At 33.8% G+C, this 17,802-nt stretch overlaps 2 protein-coding genes across 5 annotated transcripts; one reads left to right on the top strand and one right to left on the bottom strand.

The window, feature by feature from the left end:
- Positions 1-820: 820 nt before the first annotated feature.
- On the top strand, positions 821-10,705 carry LOC126680982 (helicase-like transcription factor CHR28). Of its 4 annotated transcripts, none has more exons than XM_050376316.2 (12): positions 821-1,013; positions 1,492-1,622; positions 1,708-1,966; positions 2,142-2,704; positions 3,925-3,996; positions 4,077-4,154; positions 4,266-5,157; positions 6,366-6,496; positions 8,626-8,847; positions 9,134-9,634; positions 9,895-10,104; positions 10,258-10,705. In XM_050376316.2, exons 2-12 carry the CDS (start codon positions 1,512-1,514, stop codon positions 10,369-10,371), a joined length of 3,153 nt encoding a protein of 1,050 aa, XP_050232273.1. In that variant the 5' UTR covers positions 821-1,013; positions 1,492-1,511; the 3' UTR covers positions 10,372-10,705. The 4 variants fall into 4 exon arrangements, with proteins under 4 accessions (XP_050232273.1, XP_050232274.1, XP_050232272.1 ...); XM_050376317.2 differs by having other exon boundaries at positions 1,488-1,622; positions 1,708-1,960; XM_050376315.2 differs by having other exon boundaries at positions 1,488-1,622.
- Positions 10,706-12,176: 1,471 nt separating this feature from the next.
- Positions 12,177-13,874, bottom strand: LOC126683116 (protein ASPARTIC PROTEASE IN GUARD CELL 2). The gene has a single exon (XM_050378949.1). The coding sequence runs from the start codon at positions 13,704-13,706 to the stop codon at positions 12,321-12,323; it is 1,386 nt and encodes a 461-aa protein (XP_050234906.1). The 5' UTR covers positions 13,707-13,874; the 3' UTR covers positions 12,177-12,320.
- Between the last annotated feature and the right edge of the window lie 3,928 nt (positions 13,875-17,802).

The raw sequence follows: 17,802 nt of genomic DNA, 5'->3' as shown, positions 1-17,802 counted from the left end.
TATCACAAAATTTAAGAAAAGTAATTATTTTTTTATGGATTTTGTAAAAAAAAATTACTACTTTTCTTGTCATACCCATATTTAATACATGATCTATTTGCAATTTACTTTCGATTTACTAATTAGTGGATTTTAAATAAGGGTAATATAGAAAATTTGAGTGTAAAAGTTAGTTGTGGACAAGAGTTTTGAGACAAAAAAATTTCTCAAAGTGGACAATTTTATTGGAACGAAGGGAGTAAAATTTTGACTCCACCACTGATTTCAGATACCCGTAAACTAGTAATAATAATAATATGACTTGTTTCTTTTTTGAAAATATAATAACATGACTTGTTAATATAATAAAATAGTGGGTTAATGTTATAAAAATTCATCAACTTTACGTATTTTTTCATTTTAATCATGCCGTTTTAAAATCACCATTTTCATACACGAACTAATATTTTTTCTTAAATCCATACACCGTTCAAAAATCCGGTGAAAATTGCTGAGTTGACAACCGATAGTGGCAATGCCATAACGAACCGAATAGTGACATATCATCAGTTTTTTGTCGGATTTTTGAACGATGTATGGATTTGGGAAAAATTGGTAATTGGTGTATGAAAATGACAATTTTTAAACGGCGTGATTAAAATAAAAAACCGTGTAAAGTTAGTGAATTTTTATAACATTACCCCTAAAATAATTAAGCAGATGATTTTGTCCAAAATTTGGGTAAGTGAGTTTAATTAAAACAAAATCAAAAATACCCAAAAATAACAGCAAAAAAGAAGAGTAACGTAAGAATAATAAGAACATAGTATATTAATTTCCTTATGCAAAACGCTACCGTCTACGCTTCTTCTCTCTCCGTATCCCCGGTAAATTCTTCAGTCAATTGTTCGTCACTCAAATTTTTTTTTTCTTCAATTTTTTAATCCACGAACTCACTTCTTCTGCTACGGTCAAATGCAAACCCTAACAATCCCTGTAATTTCTCAATTGCAATGACGATCTCCTCATCTCTGGTAGGGTTTTGTCAACTCTTACTCTCCATCAGTAATTTTTTTTCTTAAATCTTCCGCCATGAGAATCATTTTATTTTTTTGTGTACATGCCTGCGTCAATTGATCGCTCTCTTTGTCAATTGTAAATGCCTTCAATTTACTATAACTTTTGCTATTATATTGTTGTTATTATTAGTATGGAGTTTTTACTGAATGACATGTCCATTTACTGCAAGTCTCCACTTTTGCATGCTTTACTTGTGTTGATTTCTTGCTCTTACTTTGGGCTGCGACTTCATGCAATTTAATTTCATTAGTATTGCACTTAATATATGGTTAGGAGACATTCACTTTGATAATGCCATGAATTTTTTAAATTACTTTAGTTAATCTGCTGGTCTGTTAATTTTTTTTATAATAAGGAAATTTGGGTTTTTATCCTAAATTATTTTTGTCTCTTTTAAAATATAATGACTGTTGGGTGAAATTCTGAAGGTAGTTGGAATGCACATCAGATAGATGCCAGATAATGTGGATAATCTATATGAGTTTGTTGGTTCAACTTGGAGAAGCTGCTCGTTTTTAAGTATTTCGCTTTGCAACTTACTTTCAAGGCATTGCAGGGATCTGGTGAGTCATAGTATGTTTTGTCTGATTGCTCAAATAATTTTGCTTATTTACCTGTTCATGAGATACATGTATTTTTCGGGCTCAGGTTGGCTTTCCTTTCAAGAGTTCTTATACTAATATTGCTGAAGCAGTTCGAATAAATTTCATTGAAGGAAGGAAGAGGGACAATTCAACACCAGTGTCTACGATGAATCTTATAGATATCAGTTCTGACAGTGATTTGATGATAGATGATGATGAAGACTTTGACTTTGACTTTGACTCATCACCTGTAAGGAGTTCTGCCGACTCTAGAAAACTTCCATCTTGGGCTGTTACAGCTGACACCAATGCCAGGAGTACGGGTCAGACTTCATTTATCTTCTTTTTCCAGTTATCTTACTATTTGTAAACACTAAGCTTAGTGATCCCACAACGGTCTTAGTGGCTCATATTGTTGGCAGAAACTCACCTCGTTTAAAATTAAAAGCTGATTGAATTGCTATTTGCTAATCAAGGTGTGCTAATTAAATATCGCAGGCTATGGTGGGCAAACTCAAAAAGCTACATCTCCAAAAAGAACGAATGGTACTAATGGGAGTGCATCAAATTGGCATACTTCTCAAGCAGATGATTCTCTGCATCTTATAGAAAATGGGAACGCGGGTCTTCCTCGGACTGTTAATTCACGAATTGCTAATGTTTCCGGTAGAGATTATGAGAAACTTTCATCTCAACAGGCTTTTAAGAGGACCCTTCCACCTTCTCTTCATAGATCTCCAATCAGTAGTAAATCGAACAACTTAGGAGAGGGTGCTAGCAGCAGCCACACTCGAGATATTTACGGAAATACATACCATCCAGCAGTGCCAAGTTCAAGTCATGGTAAGGGCTATATGAGGGACACCTACGGCAGAGGAAATTATGAGGAGAGTATGATGTATGAAAACAATGGAAGTAGGACACTACCTTCATCTTTGATGCATGGAAAGTCTACACCTTTTGGACAATTTGGTTCTAGTGACCCGTCATACCGTCCCATGGCTGGCGAAGAAGGGGTTGCTGGGAGTGATGAGAGGCTGATTTATCAAGCAGCACTAGAGGTATTTCGTGGACTTAACTGATATTTTGTAATTATGTTCAAGTTTAGCTATAGTTTCTTTGTAAGTTGCAATCATTTTTTTATTGGGTTCATAGCCAATAATACTGTGCCGAGCACATGGTATTCAAGATTAGTGTACTTAGCAAATTCAAGTGGGATAGCGATTTTAAGGAATTATTCAACTAGGTTTGCTTCCTAAGCTATTTGATGGAAACCTGCCTCTGTAATCCAATTCCCTTTCCATTTGCTTAAAAGAGAAGCTTTCATAAGCTCTACCATTTTTCATTATTTTAAATTGCACTGCATTTTTTTTATTCTATTCTCTAAGATTATTAGTGAGTTTGACGAATTAAACAATCTTTAAAGATTTATGCTTTAATGAATAGTTTTTATTTATTCATTATGTATTCTACTATAATTTTATATGTTAGCATTTTGTAACTATTTTATGTATGTTTAGTTTGTAGCTTTTTCTTTTGGATTAGGAAACAAGTTTTATAGCTCAAAACAGGGCAATCAAAGCAGCCTGAATTTTTATGTTTATTTTACTTCACATATATTTTTTAGCCGAGTATAAGTGTAAATTGTAATCTTTGAGTTCTTGGAGAATATGTTTTTAAATTTGCTGGAAGAACTAATAAAAGAAAGCATTTTCAGGAGCTAATTTAAAATTCAGTTAAAGAAGTTTTAATAATAATTTTATTTTTTTCTCAAGCTTGTTTATATCTCTAATATCATCTAAGTTAGCATATAAGCAGATGCTAAGGTAGACATGATTTCCTTGGGTTCATATTTAGTAAAAAGAGAGAGGAGGGGGAAACATAGATGGTGAAGTAAACATGCCCCGTCACATGAGTTTTAGATAGTTTGCTATATATATTTTTGTTTCTATTTTTTTTTTTGGATTTGGATCCTGTTTATGGCATAGTTGTTAACTTGGTGTTTTTAGTTGAAAAGAATTTGTCATATAATGTAAAATTAGATTTTTAAAAATCTTATCGCATGCCACCGAGTCTGTACAAGTTCTTGGAGTTGCTGCCTCATGACGTCTAGATTTGCTGCTTTTGTGTGCTTGTCATTTTAAAATTTTGCTGTCATGTGGTGCGTGCATGAGAATTTAACAAACAGAATTAGCCTTTTGTTTAGTTCTGTTAAATTACTGGAAGAGGATTTAGTGTTTGAGTTCAAAAGTTTAAATTGGACGGATCTTGATTCTTGCAGGAACTCAATCAACCAAAAGTTGAAGCTAATCTACCAGATGGTCTGTTGTCTGTGCCTCTTCTAAGACACCAGGTCATATCATTTATCTATTTTGATCCTGTTCTTTTATTTTGTTGAACGCATTGTTATACTGAAGGCAATATTTTTTGCAGAAGATTGCATTAGCGTGGATGATTCAGAAGGAAACAAGAAGCTTGCATTGTTTAGGAGGAATTCTAGCTGATGATCAGGTTTATACATTCAGAAATTTCTTTGCTTTGTCATTGAAATTTTATGAGATTATACGTCTTTTCAATTTAATCGGTGTTTTACCTAAGCAAAAAAACACATTTTTGTTTCAGGGGCTTGGTAAAACTGTTTCAATGATTGCCCTCATACAATTGCAGAAGGCATTGCAAAGAAAATCAAAACCTGAAGATCAATCTAATAAAAAATCTGAAGCGTTAAATTTAGATGATGATGATGAGAATGATCGTCCTGGTTTAGATGAAGTTAAGCAAAGTAGAGACTCTGATGATATCAAACCAGTTCCAGGAAATAATATCAAGAGACGTAGGCCAGCTGCAGGTACACTGGTTGTGTGTCCAGCAAGTATTCTCCGGCAATGGGCCGGGGAATTAAGAGACAAAGTTGCAGATGAAGCTCAACTTTCTTATCTTATTTATCATGGAGGCACTCGGACAAAGGATCCTGTTGAAGTGGCAAAGTATGATGTCATTCTTACCACTTACGCCATTGTAACTAATGAAGTCCCAAAGCAACCTATGGTTAATGAGGATGAGGCAGATGAAAAGGATGGGGAAAAGTTTGGAGTGTCTTCTGAATTTGCAATTAATAAGAAGAGAAAGAATACAGCTACAGCTAATAAGAAGAGGAAGAAGGGTAGGAACGGAATGGATGGTTGTTCAAATGATTATGATAGTGGTCCACTTGCTAGGGTTAGTTGGTCTAGGGTGATACTAGATGAAGCTCAAACAATAAAAAATCATCGAACACAAGTCGCTAGAGCTTGCTGCAGCCTTCGTGCCAAAACAAGGTGGTGCTTGTCTGGAACACCTATTCAAAATGCCGTTGATGATTTGTATAGCTACTTCAGGTTTCTTAGATATGAACCTTATGCTTTGTATAAGTCATTCTACACCACAATAAAGGTTCCAATATCTAGAAATTCAATTCAAGGTTACAAGAAGCTACAAGCAGTTCTTAGGGCAGTAATGCTGCGTCGTACAAAAGGTGCTCATCTTTTCCCCCATGTTTGAGTCTATTTTAACTGTTCGTTTGTGCATGTCTCCGGTCTTGGGAATGCTTGTAGTGATTATTGATGTTGTATAGAATCCATTTAGACATTAGCTTTTAACTCCACCTTGGAGGCTATGTGCACTGTGTATTGCTTGTTTAGCATAGGTGGTGCCTTCCAATGATTGTTCTTTTGGGTTAGCTAATGTACTTGAGCTATGAGCTGAAAGTAAAAAAACAATGCGGGGATCATCTCCCTGTTTGCTCATTTTATACTAGATACTTTTTGAATTTATTTGGTATATTTAAGCTTTGTAGATACAAGTTTTTGGTTCCATTTTAGCATGGAAAATTGGATAATCTAGGCTCTGAAATTTGAGAGGTAGAATTTGTCATATTTTTGTTGTTGTTGTGTTCATCATGTTCCAGTTCAAATTACAGTTGTTACCTTGTTGGGCTTCAAGCTTTTGTTCTATATATTATCATCTGGCTATCTACTTCGAGGTTTGATAGCTTCAGGATGTCAAAGGCATGAATTCATAGAAATCTCTCCTGTCCTAGAATTTTGAATAGTATCTCAAAACATTAGAATTGCGGCAGCAGGGATCTCTTAGTGACATTTGGGATATATGATTAAGCAAAAAGATTTATGTATGCATTAGTTGAGGTGATGGATTTTGGATCTTGGCCTATATTCTCTGCTGTTGCCTCTTTTGTTTTCTTGACCATTTTTTATTGCCAGTTTGTAACAATTTTGGAATATTTTGAAGAGATTTTCAAAAATAATGTTCAAAAGTTCTTTTGCAAAAGAACTTTAAGCTACCCATTGTATATAAGATAATTACCACATGGACTCATGATGAGGGCTATCCAAATTGTTTGAAAGCAACCTTTACTAAAAATCAGACTTTTTAGAGTTACGAGAAATTTTTAGAAAATAAGTACAGAAATTTGTTGCTAGATTCTTTTCAAGTTGAATTTTGAATATATACCAATAGAATTTCTCTTTACTTAGTTTTTTTTCCTTAAACACATCTGGTCGTTGATGCATTTGAGATTTGACTATGTTCAGTTGTCGATTTTGTGCTACCCGGATATATTTATGTTCTTTCGCTTTAACTTTGTGACCTAATATAATTGTTATTGAATGTGGAAGTTGCATGTCACTTATTGGTTGATGCTCATCATTAATTTATGTGATTTAGGAACACTGATTGATGGGGAACCCATAGTAAAGTTACCACCAAAAACAATTTGTTTGACAAAGGTAGACTTTTCGGCTGAGGAGCGGGCTTTCTATACCCGTCTAGAAGCTGATTCACGTTCTAAATTCAAGGTATGCTTATTCGAAATCTGTTTGAATGGAGGGAATGTGTAATATTGTTTTGTCTGTGTCTGATTGTCTCGATGGATGCTTTGATCTCTACCAGCAATTATTTTGTGGGAAACAAGCACATTATATGGCAGTTTGCCTTGTTTTGAGTGAAAAAAAATAGAACATGCACGGTGGCTTGAAGTGCCGATCATTTTCCTAACTAGAATTATAAATCTGTGATTGTTTGATTGAGGTATTTGGAATTGTTTTCTTGCAGAAATTATATTTTGTTGCTAACTACTTGACTTTGTTTTGATTGAGGGTCAAATACTTTGTGGATCACTAAACTTTCAAAAAGGGATATAAACATAAATTTATTTCTTTAAGGTCAGAACTTCAATTTTTGTTTCATATAGGTTTTCCGATCTAATTTTGCTTACGTGGCCATCCGAGTTAAGAATATTTATCACGTCAGGAAAGATTATTAAATTATATGATTTATTTAAAAATGGATACTAACTTACATGATGTATAATTGGATTGTTGACGTGACAAATAGTTTCTAAATATTTTAATTCAGATAGCCACATTAGCAAAATTAAACCAGAAATACCATTTTGAAACAAAAATTGAAGTTTGATAACCTTAAAGAAATAAATTGAAATTGAATATCCCTTTTGGAATAACTCAAAAGTTCAATGACCCACAATATATCAAATCCATTTTTTGATATATGCAAAGTTGTTATTTCTTTATGTTTATCTATAGGAATAAGTGAAAAAAGAAAAACATAAGTAGCGTCACTTGATAGAAAGATGCCCAAGATGGTCTTTTGACCTTTTGTTAGCTATTTAGGTTTCATGATCTTCAAGGAGTTTTATTTCATACTTTGAAAATGGGTGGTCATTGGCTGGTGTCATGTGTTGCTAGTTGCTCTCAAACTTTAAAATTTGACAAAAGTTGCAGTTACGCCCTTAAATTTTTGATAAAAGAATATTTATATTCTTAATTCTAACTCTGTGCAAATAAACCCTTTCACTAACCAAAAAAAAATAAACATAGTAAGTTTGAAGTATTGATTAGCACCGACTTTATAATTTGGGTTAATTCCTAAAAAAAATCACGAACTTTACACGAAGTTTCATTTTAATCATGACCTTTAAAAGTTGCCATTTAAAGGCACGAACTTTCATTTTTTTTTCAAATCTATCATTCCAGTGTATTTTTGTTGACTAAATTGTTCAATAAACCATTAATAAAAGACCCAAATTATAAATCGACATTAAATCTTATTATCTTTTAGTTAGAGTATATAGGATTAGGAATTTTTGGTTCGATAAAATACACAGGATTTTACTTTGGCGATAGATTTGAAACAAAATGAAAGTTCGTGCCTTTAAATGACAACTTTTAAAGTTCATGATTAAAATGAAATTTCGTGTAAAGTTCGTGATTTTTTTAGGAATTAACCCTTATAATTTTAAGGGTTAAGTAGCACCGAGTTAAAATTTAGGAAAGTATCCTTTAAGGGCATAACCACAAATTTACTAATTTTAAATATAATTAAGAGGATAAAAGTATTTAATGCTAAAAAGTACTCTAAATATCTTTAAAAAGCAACAAATTATACTTATAGTAGATTTTAAAATAACAGTTCAATTTAAGTCGAAATTATTTTAAATATTATGTGTAATTAATTTTGAAGTGAAAGAAAATATAAGTTTATTATAAACAAATAATGAAATCTGAAGTCAAATTGAAGTAATGAAATTTATATCTCTATAAGATATGAAATATAATTTTTCATATAATAAATTTCAGACATCACATATCCTTTTCACTTTTAATTTTTTACATTTTACTTTTTGATTATGCATGTTTATTAATTTGTATGTTTTATTTTTCTTTCTTAATTGGATAGTATTTGTTATCTTTGATGTAAAAACACTTATAATATAAGTGATTAAGAAATGATTTTTCTTTTAGGGTTAAATTTAAATTTGGAAATAAAAAAATCTTTTTCACGGTTTCTTGATTAAATCGCTAAAACGAATACTGTTGTGGTCTTGTGACTTGTGAGGACTAACTGCTGCTTCAATGTATCCCATGGACTTGTGATTATCTGAAAGTTGTTTGTTTGATCCTTCCAGGCTTATGCTGCTGCTGGCACATTGAACCAAAACTATGCAAACATTCTTTTGATGCTTTTGCGACTTCGTCAGGCTTGTGACCACCCTCTTCTTGTAAAAGGTATTAATTCCGACTCCTTTGGAAAAGATTCTGTAGATATGGCAAAGAGACTCCCTCATGATATGGTGATTAATCTGCTGGATTGCTTGGAATCTTCTCTTGCCATCTGTCATGTGTGCAATGTGAGTATCTTAAAGTTTGTGATTCTTTAAAAGCTGCAATTTCCGAATTGACTAGTTCTATGTTACAAACACATTGCTATATCCATTTATGTTATCAATGATAAAATATATAGAGCAATATTTTCAAGTCACTCCCAGTGAGTTCCTAATCTTGTTCCTGTTTTAGGAGTCATTTCTAAAATCTTTGATTTACATCTGCAAATAAACAACCTATACATTGGAAAGGAAACGTGTAGTATCTGATGATAGTTACCTAACTTTGATTTTTTCTTTAATTCTATGACAGGATCCACCTGAGAACCCTGTTGTTACCATGTGTAGCCATGTTTTCTGCTATCAATGTGTGTCAGAGCACTTGACTGGGGATGATAATACCTGCCCTGCTAATGGCTGTAAAGAACAGCTTGGTTCTGATGTTGTTTTCTCTGAAGCTACTTTGATAAGCTGTATGTCTGACAAAATTGATGCTGGTCCTAAGCATACTGGATTCGATGATAGATCAATGGTCCTGCAGAATGATTATAGTTCATCAAAAATTAGGGCAGTTATTGAGATCCTCCAGTCTCATTTGAGGAGTCCAAGCCCGGAATTAGATGGTTCTGCAGGATGTAATGGACCACCAACGGCGGGACCAAAAAAAACAATTATTTTCTCGCAGTGGACAAGCATGTTGGACCTGGTTGAGTTTTCACTGAATCAGTTTTGTATACAGTATAGGAGGCTTGATGGCACAATGAGTTTGGCTGCAAGAGACAGGGCAGTGAAAGATTTCAACAATGATCCTGAGGTATGATCTCTGCATTTTTCATTATGGCGGGATGTTTTAATGATTGGCATGCTTTCTCGAAACACAGTTGGTAGTTATCGATAGATCTCTCTGAAGTTTAGGAGAGGACTATGTCAGAACTTTCATTATTTGAGTAGGAGGTTCCTACTGTACTACTGTGTCAAGTATAATTATGTGGAATTGATTGCACGTGTACTATAGATATACTTGCTTAATCTGAGTGTTGCTTGAAATATCAAAGCTGGTGAAAATTATTGCAGGTGACTGTGATGATAATGTCACTGAAAGCAGGAAATCTTGGGTTGAACATGGTTGCTGCGTGTCATGTTATTCTTTTGGATCTATGGTGGAATCCAACAACTGAAGATCAAGCTATTGATCGAGCACATAGAATTGGTCAGACTCGTCCTGTAACTGTAACCCGACTCACTGTTAAAGATACAGTTGAAGACAGAATATTGGCTCTCCAGGTATCATTCTATTTCTTATTTGTCTGAGAGATTTTCTCTTTGATGGAGATAATAGTTATTTATCATTCTCCTTTGAGTTTGTGTTTCTTATTGTGTTACGTCCCAGTGTGACAAATCATTATCTGGTTTTCTTTGCTTTACTTTGTTTTGCAGGAAGAAAAGAGAAGAATGGTTGCATCTGCATTTGGCGAAGATGGAAGTGGGGGCACAGTCACTCGCCTGACACCTGAAGACCTCAAATATTTATTTATGGGACACAGTGCTTAATGAGCTTTCCGTCCATATGGCGATATATGTTTATGTAGGAGATGTGTTTCAGGAGCGAAGATGATAGTTGACCATTAAGGATAGAGGAGGGAACCGGTGGCTGCACTTGTAAGGCCACGTAAGTTGTGGGTCGTTTTGAAACCATGGGCATGGTAAATTTTTGGGTGGCAATTGTTCTTCTTTTGTTTGTGTTTTTGTTTTTTTACCATGTTCTGAGCCCTGAAAAAGGCATTTTTGTTTGATCAAGTGCAGCGGAAAGCCGGCTAAAGTCACCTGTAAATATACTTAATTGTTATTCTCTAGCAAATAATATAGCAGTTAGTTCGTGTAGTCACCTTTTCTTGTGAATATGATAGTAGCGTGCATGACAGAAGTGTTGGGCTTACTTTTTTGATGTTCGTATGTGAAGGTCGAACTAGAAATAGATCAGCCCTGTGGTTCATGGCTGCCTTTTGTTTTGAGGCAGTAAACTTGAATTACAAGAGCAGTCTCCAAAGTATGAAGGCTAAACCAGCATGGTGTCTGCCGATACTGTACAAGGTATGTCTTCATTTCATTTGTATAACCCTTAGCCTAGTGATATTATCATTTTTTTCACAGGTTGGCAAATTTTAATTTAGTTGAATTTCCGTTACATGCGTTGAAGCATTTGACATTTTCTTGGTTTAAATAACCAGCGAGTCAGAAAAAAAACTGGAAAAGTTTCAAGTTGATTGTTCTGTATATGGACTCTTTTGGGTCAAAATCAGCAAAGTGTCATTTTGAATTAATTTTTTTGGGGAACTGGTTTTGAGCTATTTTCTTGTTGAAATTTAGTTGAAACTTGATTGTGGCAAATGGGTACCAAGTAAAAGAGGACAAAGGTGATAGCTTTATAAAAGTGGTAGCTTGAATGCACTCCAACTTATTCACATGTTGAACTGAGTGGTGGTGGGGGTGGCTCATCATGTTTCTTCTTTTCAATTGCCACTGTTGCCTTGTGAGATTAAAAGATAGATTGAGCATTGCAATGCAAATTGAGAAAAAGGAATCTCTTTCATTTCAAAATAAAGGTAAATGACCAAATGTGCAGTGTCAGGTTCACCTTCTTGTAATTGTACCCCCACCATTTTGCAAACTGAATTATGGTATTTGTAGTAATAACCCTACCTTTTCTTCATTCTTTTGACTATTGCTCACTTTTTCTTTAATTATCTAACCTCTTTGGCATGCATTTGCAATCATACTCATTTCATACGGTTACTTCTTTATTACTTCTATGATTAGCAACTTCCGACATTAACCTGTTTAGCGTTTAGACATTGTTCCGTTTAAACGACACAAATTAAAATTGATTTGGTTGAGCTTAGACAAGTTTGGATCGTAAAAACGTTTATCCGTTTAAAACGTGAAAGAAAAAACAGATTCAACTCTCTTAGAGTTCAACTCATCTAATTTGCAAAGGATGTGTTTGAATGCTTCGAATATATCTATATAATAAATATTGAAAGTTTATTTTAGTATTTTTAGATATTACATTTACTTAATATTTATATTTACATATGAAGTTATATTTAATGTATAATCCAACAGCCAAATAGGTTTAATGAATAAATTATTGTAATGTGTTTTACTTTAAACGGGTTAAACAGATTTTTTGTGTAAAGGATGATCTATATAACATGTTTATTAGTAAACATTCGTGTCGTATTATATTAATTCATTAAACAAACATGTCGGTTTAGTTTGAAATTGTAATGTGATTATTTAAACAAGTCTGTATATGAATTGTTGAAAATATTTTATTTAAATGCTATGCGACCCAGTTATATCACACTAAATTGAATTATCAACCATAATAAATTTGTACAAATTTTATTCATCTTATTCTCTAGTAATATTGATATAGTAACTTTTAACTAAAAGCCTAGCAAAATTCCCTTTATATAGCTATAAACATCTACTTAATCTTAGCAAACATCAGGGCCAAACCCCACAAAACCATTGGCCCCATCGACAGAAATTTGAATCCCTTCCTGCTGAATGTTCCCTATAATAGAAAGTCCTGATGTCGATCCTGCAAATGCAAAACAATACGTCCCCACATCATCCACTGGTATCAGAAAGTTCCTCGCTGGTAGGGTCAGGATTGGCCCACCCGAGAAGTAGAACGATACTGTTGGTACCCGAACCGATACAAACCCACTTAGATTGTAGCAAGTATCAAATATGGATACTCCGGATGCACGAGGGATGTTTCCGGTTTCTGCTATAAATGCGTCGCGGAATGCCTCGTATGCTAGCATCGGAAGCCTAGTGACGGCAGTCCCGGTGTCCATGACGACTCCTCCGCTGCCCATTTCGTTGAGTTGGAAAACATCTTCTGATATGGGCACTTTCAAGCTTCCGACACCAAGACCTGATAGCCCGATATAGTAGAAGCTTGGAGCCCGTGGGTTTCGGATTAAAGGAATCCAAGCAGCACCCACGGGTAATGCAGCACGTCCGAATTCTATCGATCCGGATGAATCTCCTCCACGGCTCACTAAACAATAACTAAATGCTCCTCCAGTCTGACCACCCAACTGGCCAACAAGAGACATGGAACCGCCACCAATGCCTAATAATCCAGCCGCCCCGACAAACATGCCCCGGTTGCTATGCCCGCACCCGATAGCCACGTTTCGGACCACAGTCCGTCCGAACGTAAGTGTTTCAAGAGCAAGAGTGCCTTTTGTATAGGACCCATCACCATACATGACCTGATACCCACACCGACCGGCATGGCAACCGGCGTTCTCAACCCGGTCACAAACAGAGGAAGCACAAGAGACTCCAATGAAAGAAGCAGAGTCATCCGGGTCAAAAACAGGGTCAGTTTGGTGGTAACAATGAGTACAAGGTTGGCATTGAACCCAAACAATATCACTACCCGAATCAATAACCACGTACTGATCTCTAGGCGGGCTTCCAACTCCAATCCGAACAAAATACTCTCCACTGCCTTGGTTCATACCGGACACCACTTGTGCACCAAAGTCCTCCACTTGATAAGCAGCAGCACCGCCTGAAACGCGGTGGTTAAGGTAAGCCACCCTCCTCTTGTCTCTCTGAATACGTGCATGAAAAATGCTGGCGAGCTTATATAATTCACTTGAGTTATTTTTCGAAGCTAAGTTGTCTCTGTGTACGAGGTTTAACTTACGATCATGAGTTTTGAATGGACGGTGGTGATGTCTGGAAGTAGCGGTTTGAGTGAGGTTGAGGAACTGGAAATGAGGGTATGAGATGGCGGCGGAGGTGGCGATGGTACTAGCGGCAAGTAGTAGTAAGAAGAGTAAAAAAGAGGGAAGCATTTTGAATGGTTTAATGTAAAAAGTAAGTAATATGAAAATGTTGTGTGGTATTTGTGAAAAGGTTTGGGAAGAATTTATTTGGGAAAAAAGTGAGCAGTGTGGGGTGTGGGATTTGGAATAATTGGAGAGACTGTTGTGTTTTTTTGTAGTTTTTTCTTTGGATTCATTCAGTTTTTCTAGTTCTTCTTCTTCTTCCAAGGTTCAGGTTTGTTAATTGAGATTTTAAAAACCAAACCGAATCAGTAAACCGGAGTTGTTGTTAGTGATATTTATTGGTGAATCTAGTGCTTTGTTCTGCTTGTACAGTTTTAATTTATCGGGCCTTTTAAGAAAAAGTTAGTTGGTGAATAAAATTATGAATTTGACCATCTACTTGCAGTTTCACACTTTTGAGAGTTTTGATTTTAGAGGCAGCTTCATAGGTTAAAATATTTTGTATCAACTTTTTATATCTGAATAATCAACTTTTCATTGTTATATTTTGACAATTCAATTTTTATTTTCGTTATAATAAAAAAAATTCATTCATTTTAGGCGAAGTATTGCTAACGTTGCCAAGAAAAAGCAGATAGTATGATTTTTTGTGTGTTCAACACTTCTAATGAAAATCAAAGCTATTATCGTGCAAACTCAATTTTGTCTATTTTTATGGAATATATATATGTATACTTTAAAATAATTTAACTAAGTAATAATAACTTTACTTTTATTATATTTTGGCTATATTAAATACATAGTGTTTTTCAAATGTATGATTAGGTTGTCTAATTGTCTTGTCCTAGTTCCCAAGGTAAAGGCTAAAGAATGTGAGACAAATTCAGCTCAAGAACTCTCTTTATATCTGTCTCTCATTGTTGAACTGAGTGGAGGGTATTTATGTATTCAAATTAGGTTTATATGTACACGATAGCTTTTTTGTGAAGAAAAAAAAGAGATCTTGAAAAAGAGGCAGATAAAAAGGAATGGGGGTGATTCAAATCACTACTAGAATTTACATTTACATTTCCATCAGAAACCATGATCAATCTGTGGGAAAACAGATATCCCGATGGATATCCGACGGATTTAATCTGTCAAGAATTCGAGAATGTGAATTTTTTTCGATGCAATTTAAAATTCCATCGTTAAATTTCAGACGGAAAAGGTGGTCGCGTAATAAGAATCCGTAAGAAAATAAGTAAGTTTCATTTTAAACATTTTCAGATTATTTTATGACGGACATATACAACAGTTTAGTAACGGAAAAGGGATTCTCTACAAACTTTCAATTGGGAAATAAAATAACATGAATAATATTATAAAAATTTATGGAGTCGTTGGAAAGTTTGTCAAAAATTACCTAAATGCACATGATTGGTTGGGAATTATCATCTTTAAATTTTATGCGCCATTTTATGACTAATTCGTCACTAAAACCTTTGATAAAGTTTGACACTAAATTAACGCCTTGTTTGCCAACCGAATCCGTCGGCAAGTGGTCGGTAAAATGTTAAATTCCCTTTTTGTCGTTATTGCAATGCAAAATTGACATTTAGTGACAACTTTCCATCTGTCGAGAAATGCTCCTTTTAAACACCACTTAATTAAGTAGTATTTGCAAATTAAAGTGATAATATTATTTTGAAGAAAGTTGTTTCACGGTTTTCATTTCTAATTCCCGTGCAACATAGCTAGTAACCATACATCCTGTATGTTAGGAAGATGGTGCATCAATTATTGCATAACTCTATCGATCCTTTTAGTTTTTGCTAATATCCTTAATTTAGTATAATTTTATAATTTAGTTTGTCGAGAATCTATATAAATTGCATCTCCATTTTGCGCCCACATATATATAGGTCGGTCAATATTCTTGGACGGAATCAAAAGGAAAACTAAAATGGCATCGTCTTTATCTTTTATTTTTAACAATTAATAACATCAAAACGATGTCATTTTGCGAAGGCAAGAAAATCTTAACATAAACCAGACTTCTAGAAACAATAGTAAACATCTTTTTTTTTTAAACGCAAACCCTAAAAACTTTTACGGAGTATTCTCGCCCTGACTTTAATCATCGTCCCGCCCGTGGTCAATATTGTTATAAATATTAGGGAAAGCTATATTTCTTTTGCCTTATATATTACTTAATTGTCACCAAAAGATTAAATCAGTAGTCTTAATTAGTTTATATAATTAAATACAAGGGTATGTTAACATCATCTTTTGCAAATCATGAGTGGAATGTTAGTCTAAAAGTAATAAAGATACTAATTTGTAATCTTCTCTGTATTATAACTCTATAATGGCGGCTGAGCTCATTCTTTCTTTGGCAGAGTACTACAATTATTTATACCTAATCCTATAACTATGTGATTTTTACATGCAAATTAAGACACGTAACTAACCACTTATGTAATCGCTTAATTACTGAATTTTCAGCACATGATTTGATGTTGATCCTACTTACTTTTTCATAAAATTAAGATAATACTTCTATAATCTGCACGTCCCATAGCTAACCAACTACTTCATGTCAGTACATGAAAAGTAACTTTTAGCAACGTTTTATTATGAACGACATTAAAATTGTTATGAAAAATATATTTTTCGTAATAACTTTTCAATACCGTTTTTAAATATAATTATTTTATATATAACGGTTTATTTTATGTTACTTCTAAATATTTTTTCTAACATGAATTAATAAGTTACAGTTTAGCAACACGCACACCTTAATGGGATATTATTTTTAATTTTTCTTTTTTGATTATTTATCTTTTATTTGTATTTTTTTTATTATTTCATATTTTCTTATTAGATAAAAGTATTGGAAAGACCATATATTTGATTGTTTTTTTTATGAGTATATTTACTTGTTATATGGCTTTCGTATATGTACTTTGATCTTCTTCTTCAATAAATTTATCTCTGTTAAAAAAAAACTTTTGCCGCCGTGTAACAAGCAAATTTTAGGTTTCATAATGATAATTGACATATTAAACATATTTTCTTTTATTTTGTATTCAAAGGGGTGATTTTTGTTTTTATTTTCCATAGTCAATTTTTTAAATAAATTGAACATGAATAAAATAAGAAAATATATAGTAGTTGCCAAGGAGTGGCATAGCCACTTAGTGCTTAAGAGGAGCATTTACCCCTCTTAATTTTTAAAAAACAAAAAAATTTGAACAGTTTTTCTAATTTATCATATTATTTAGACAATTGTTATATATTGACCCTATTAATTTTAATATATGTCAAATTTTGAATATTATATATAAAAAAATTCTATTAAGTCCCTTTTATTTTCGATTCCCGGCTATGCTCCTATTGTCAAGGCCAAAAAGAAGGAATGGCTTCCTAGAGAGGGGCTTGAACAAGACTATCTATGTTAGGTCTCTGGCTGATGGAGGGGACCGCCGCCCATACTGTACCGGCGGCTACCCCCTCTCTCGGCCGTGCATGTAGTGTTTTGAGATTAATATTATGGTAGACAGACAGTGTCAAGGCACGCTCAAAGGGTGTTCCACCAGAATATCTATATTGAGAAATAAATAATGCAATCTTCATATAAACCATCAACTTAGATTTGTAAGCATGCCACCACTTACTTTGTTTCGTTGTCCCTAAGCATGCTTTAATAGACAAAGATATGGTGAAAATGGGATACAACAATATAATATATGTATATAAATTATGAGATTAAGATATGATAGGATATTGAATTGAATTAATGCTCTAAATACGACAAGGCCAACCAAAAATGATAGCATAGAAAATTAGCAGTGGGTATGTCACCAACACACGCAATAAAATACTATGAAATTGTGTTTAGAGACTGGAAAAGATATGTACCTTCTTAATAATTGAGCAATTATTAGCACCTAAAAGTTTCCTTCATTTTTTAATTACACCACTATAATATTAATTAGTTTCATTGTCACTTTTTATAATTTGTTTTAATTTAATGTCTCACTCTTCAAAAACTTACATAGAATGTTATCAAGTGTAAGAAATGCATGCTTGCTCTATATGGCAGTTGTTACACAGTTCCAATATAAATATATAAACAGATACGATATACATATGCCCACAGTTTCTGATTCCTGGAAGT

Source organism: Mercurialis annua, linkage group LG5 (genome assembly GCF_937616625.2).
Source record: "Mercurialis annua linkage group LG5, ddMerAnnu1.2, whole genome shotgun sequence".
In the NCBI taxonomy this organism is placed as follows: Eukaryota; Viridiplantae; Streptophyta; class Magnoliopsida; order Malpighiales; family Euphorbiaceae; genus Mercurialis; species Mercurialis annua.
The sequence above is the reverse complement of the archived record's forward strand: the minus strand, read 5'-3'. Positions and strand labels throughout refer to the sequence as shown.

What these genes read in the sequence shown, in the direction of transcription:
- LOC126683116 (XM_050378949.1), bottom strand. Translation starts at nt 13,706, where the DNA reads ATGCTTCCCTCTTTTTTACTCTTCTTACTACTACTTGCCGCTAGTACC.
- LOC126680982 (XM_050376316.2), top strand. Translation starts at nt 1,512, where the DNA reads ATGCCAGATAATGTGGATAATCTATATGAGTTTGTTGGTTCAACTTGG. An exon ending in ATTCACGTTCTAAATTCAAG is followed by an intron (nt 6,497 to 8,625) that starts GTATGCTTATTC and finishes TGATCCTTCCAG; the next exon opens with GCTTATGCTGCTGCTGGCAC. An exon ending in ATTTCAACAATGATCCTGAG is followed by an intron (nt 9,635 to 9,894) that starts GTATGATCTCTG and finishes AAATTATTGCAG; the next exon opens with GTGACTGTGATGATAATGTC.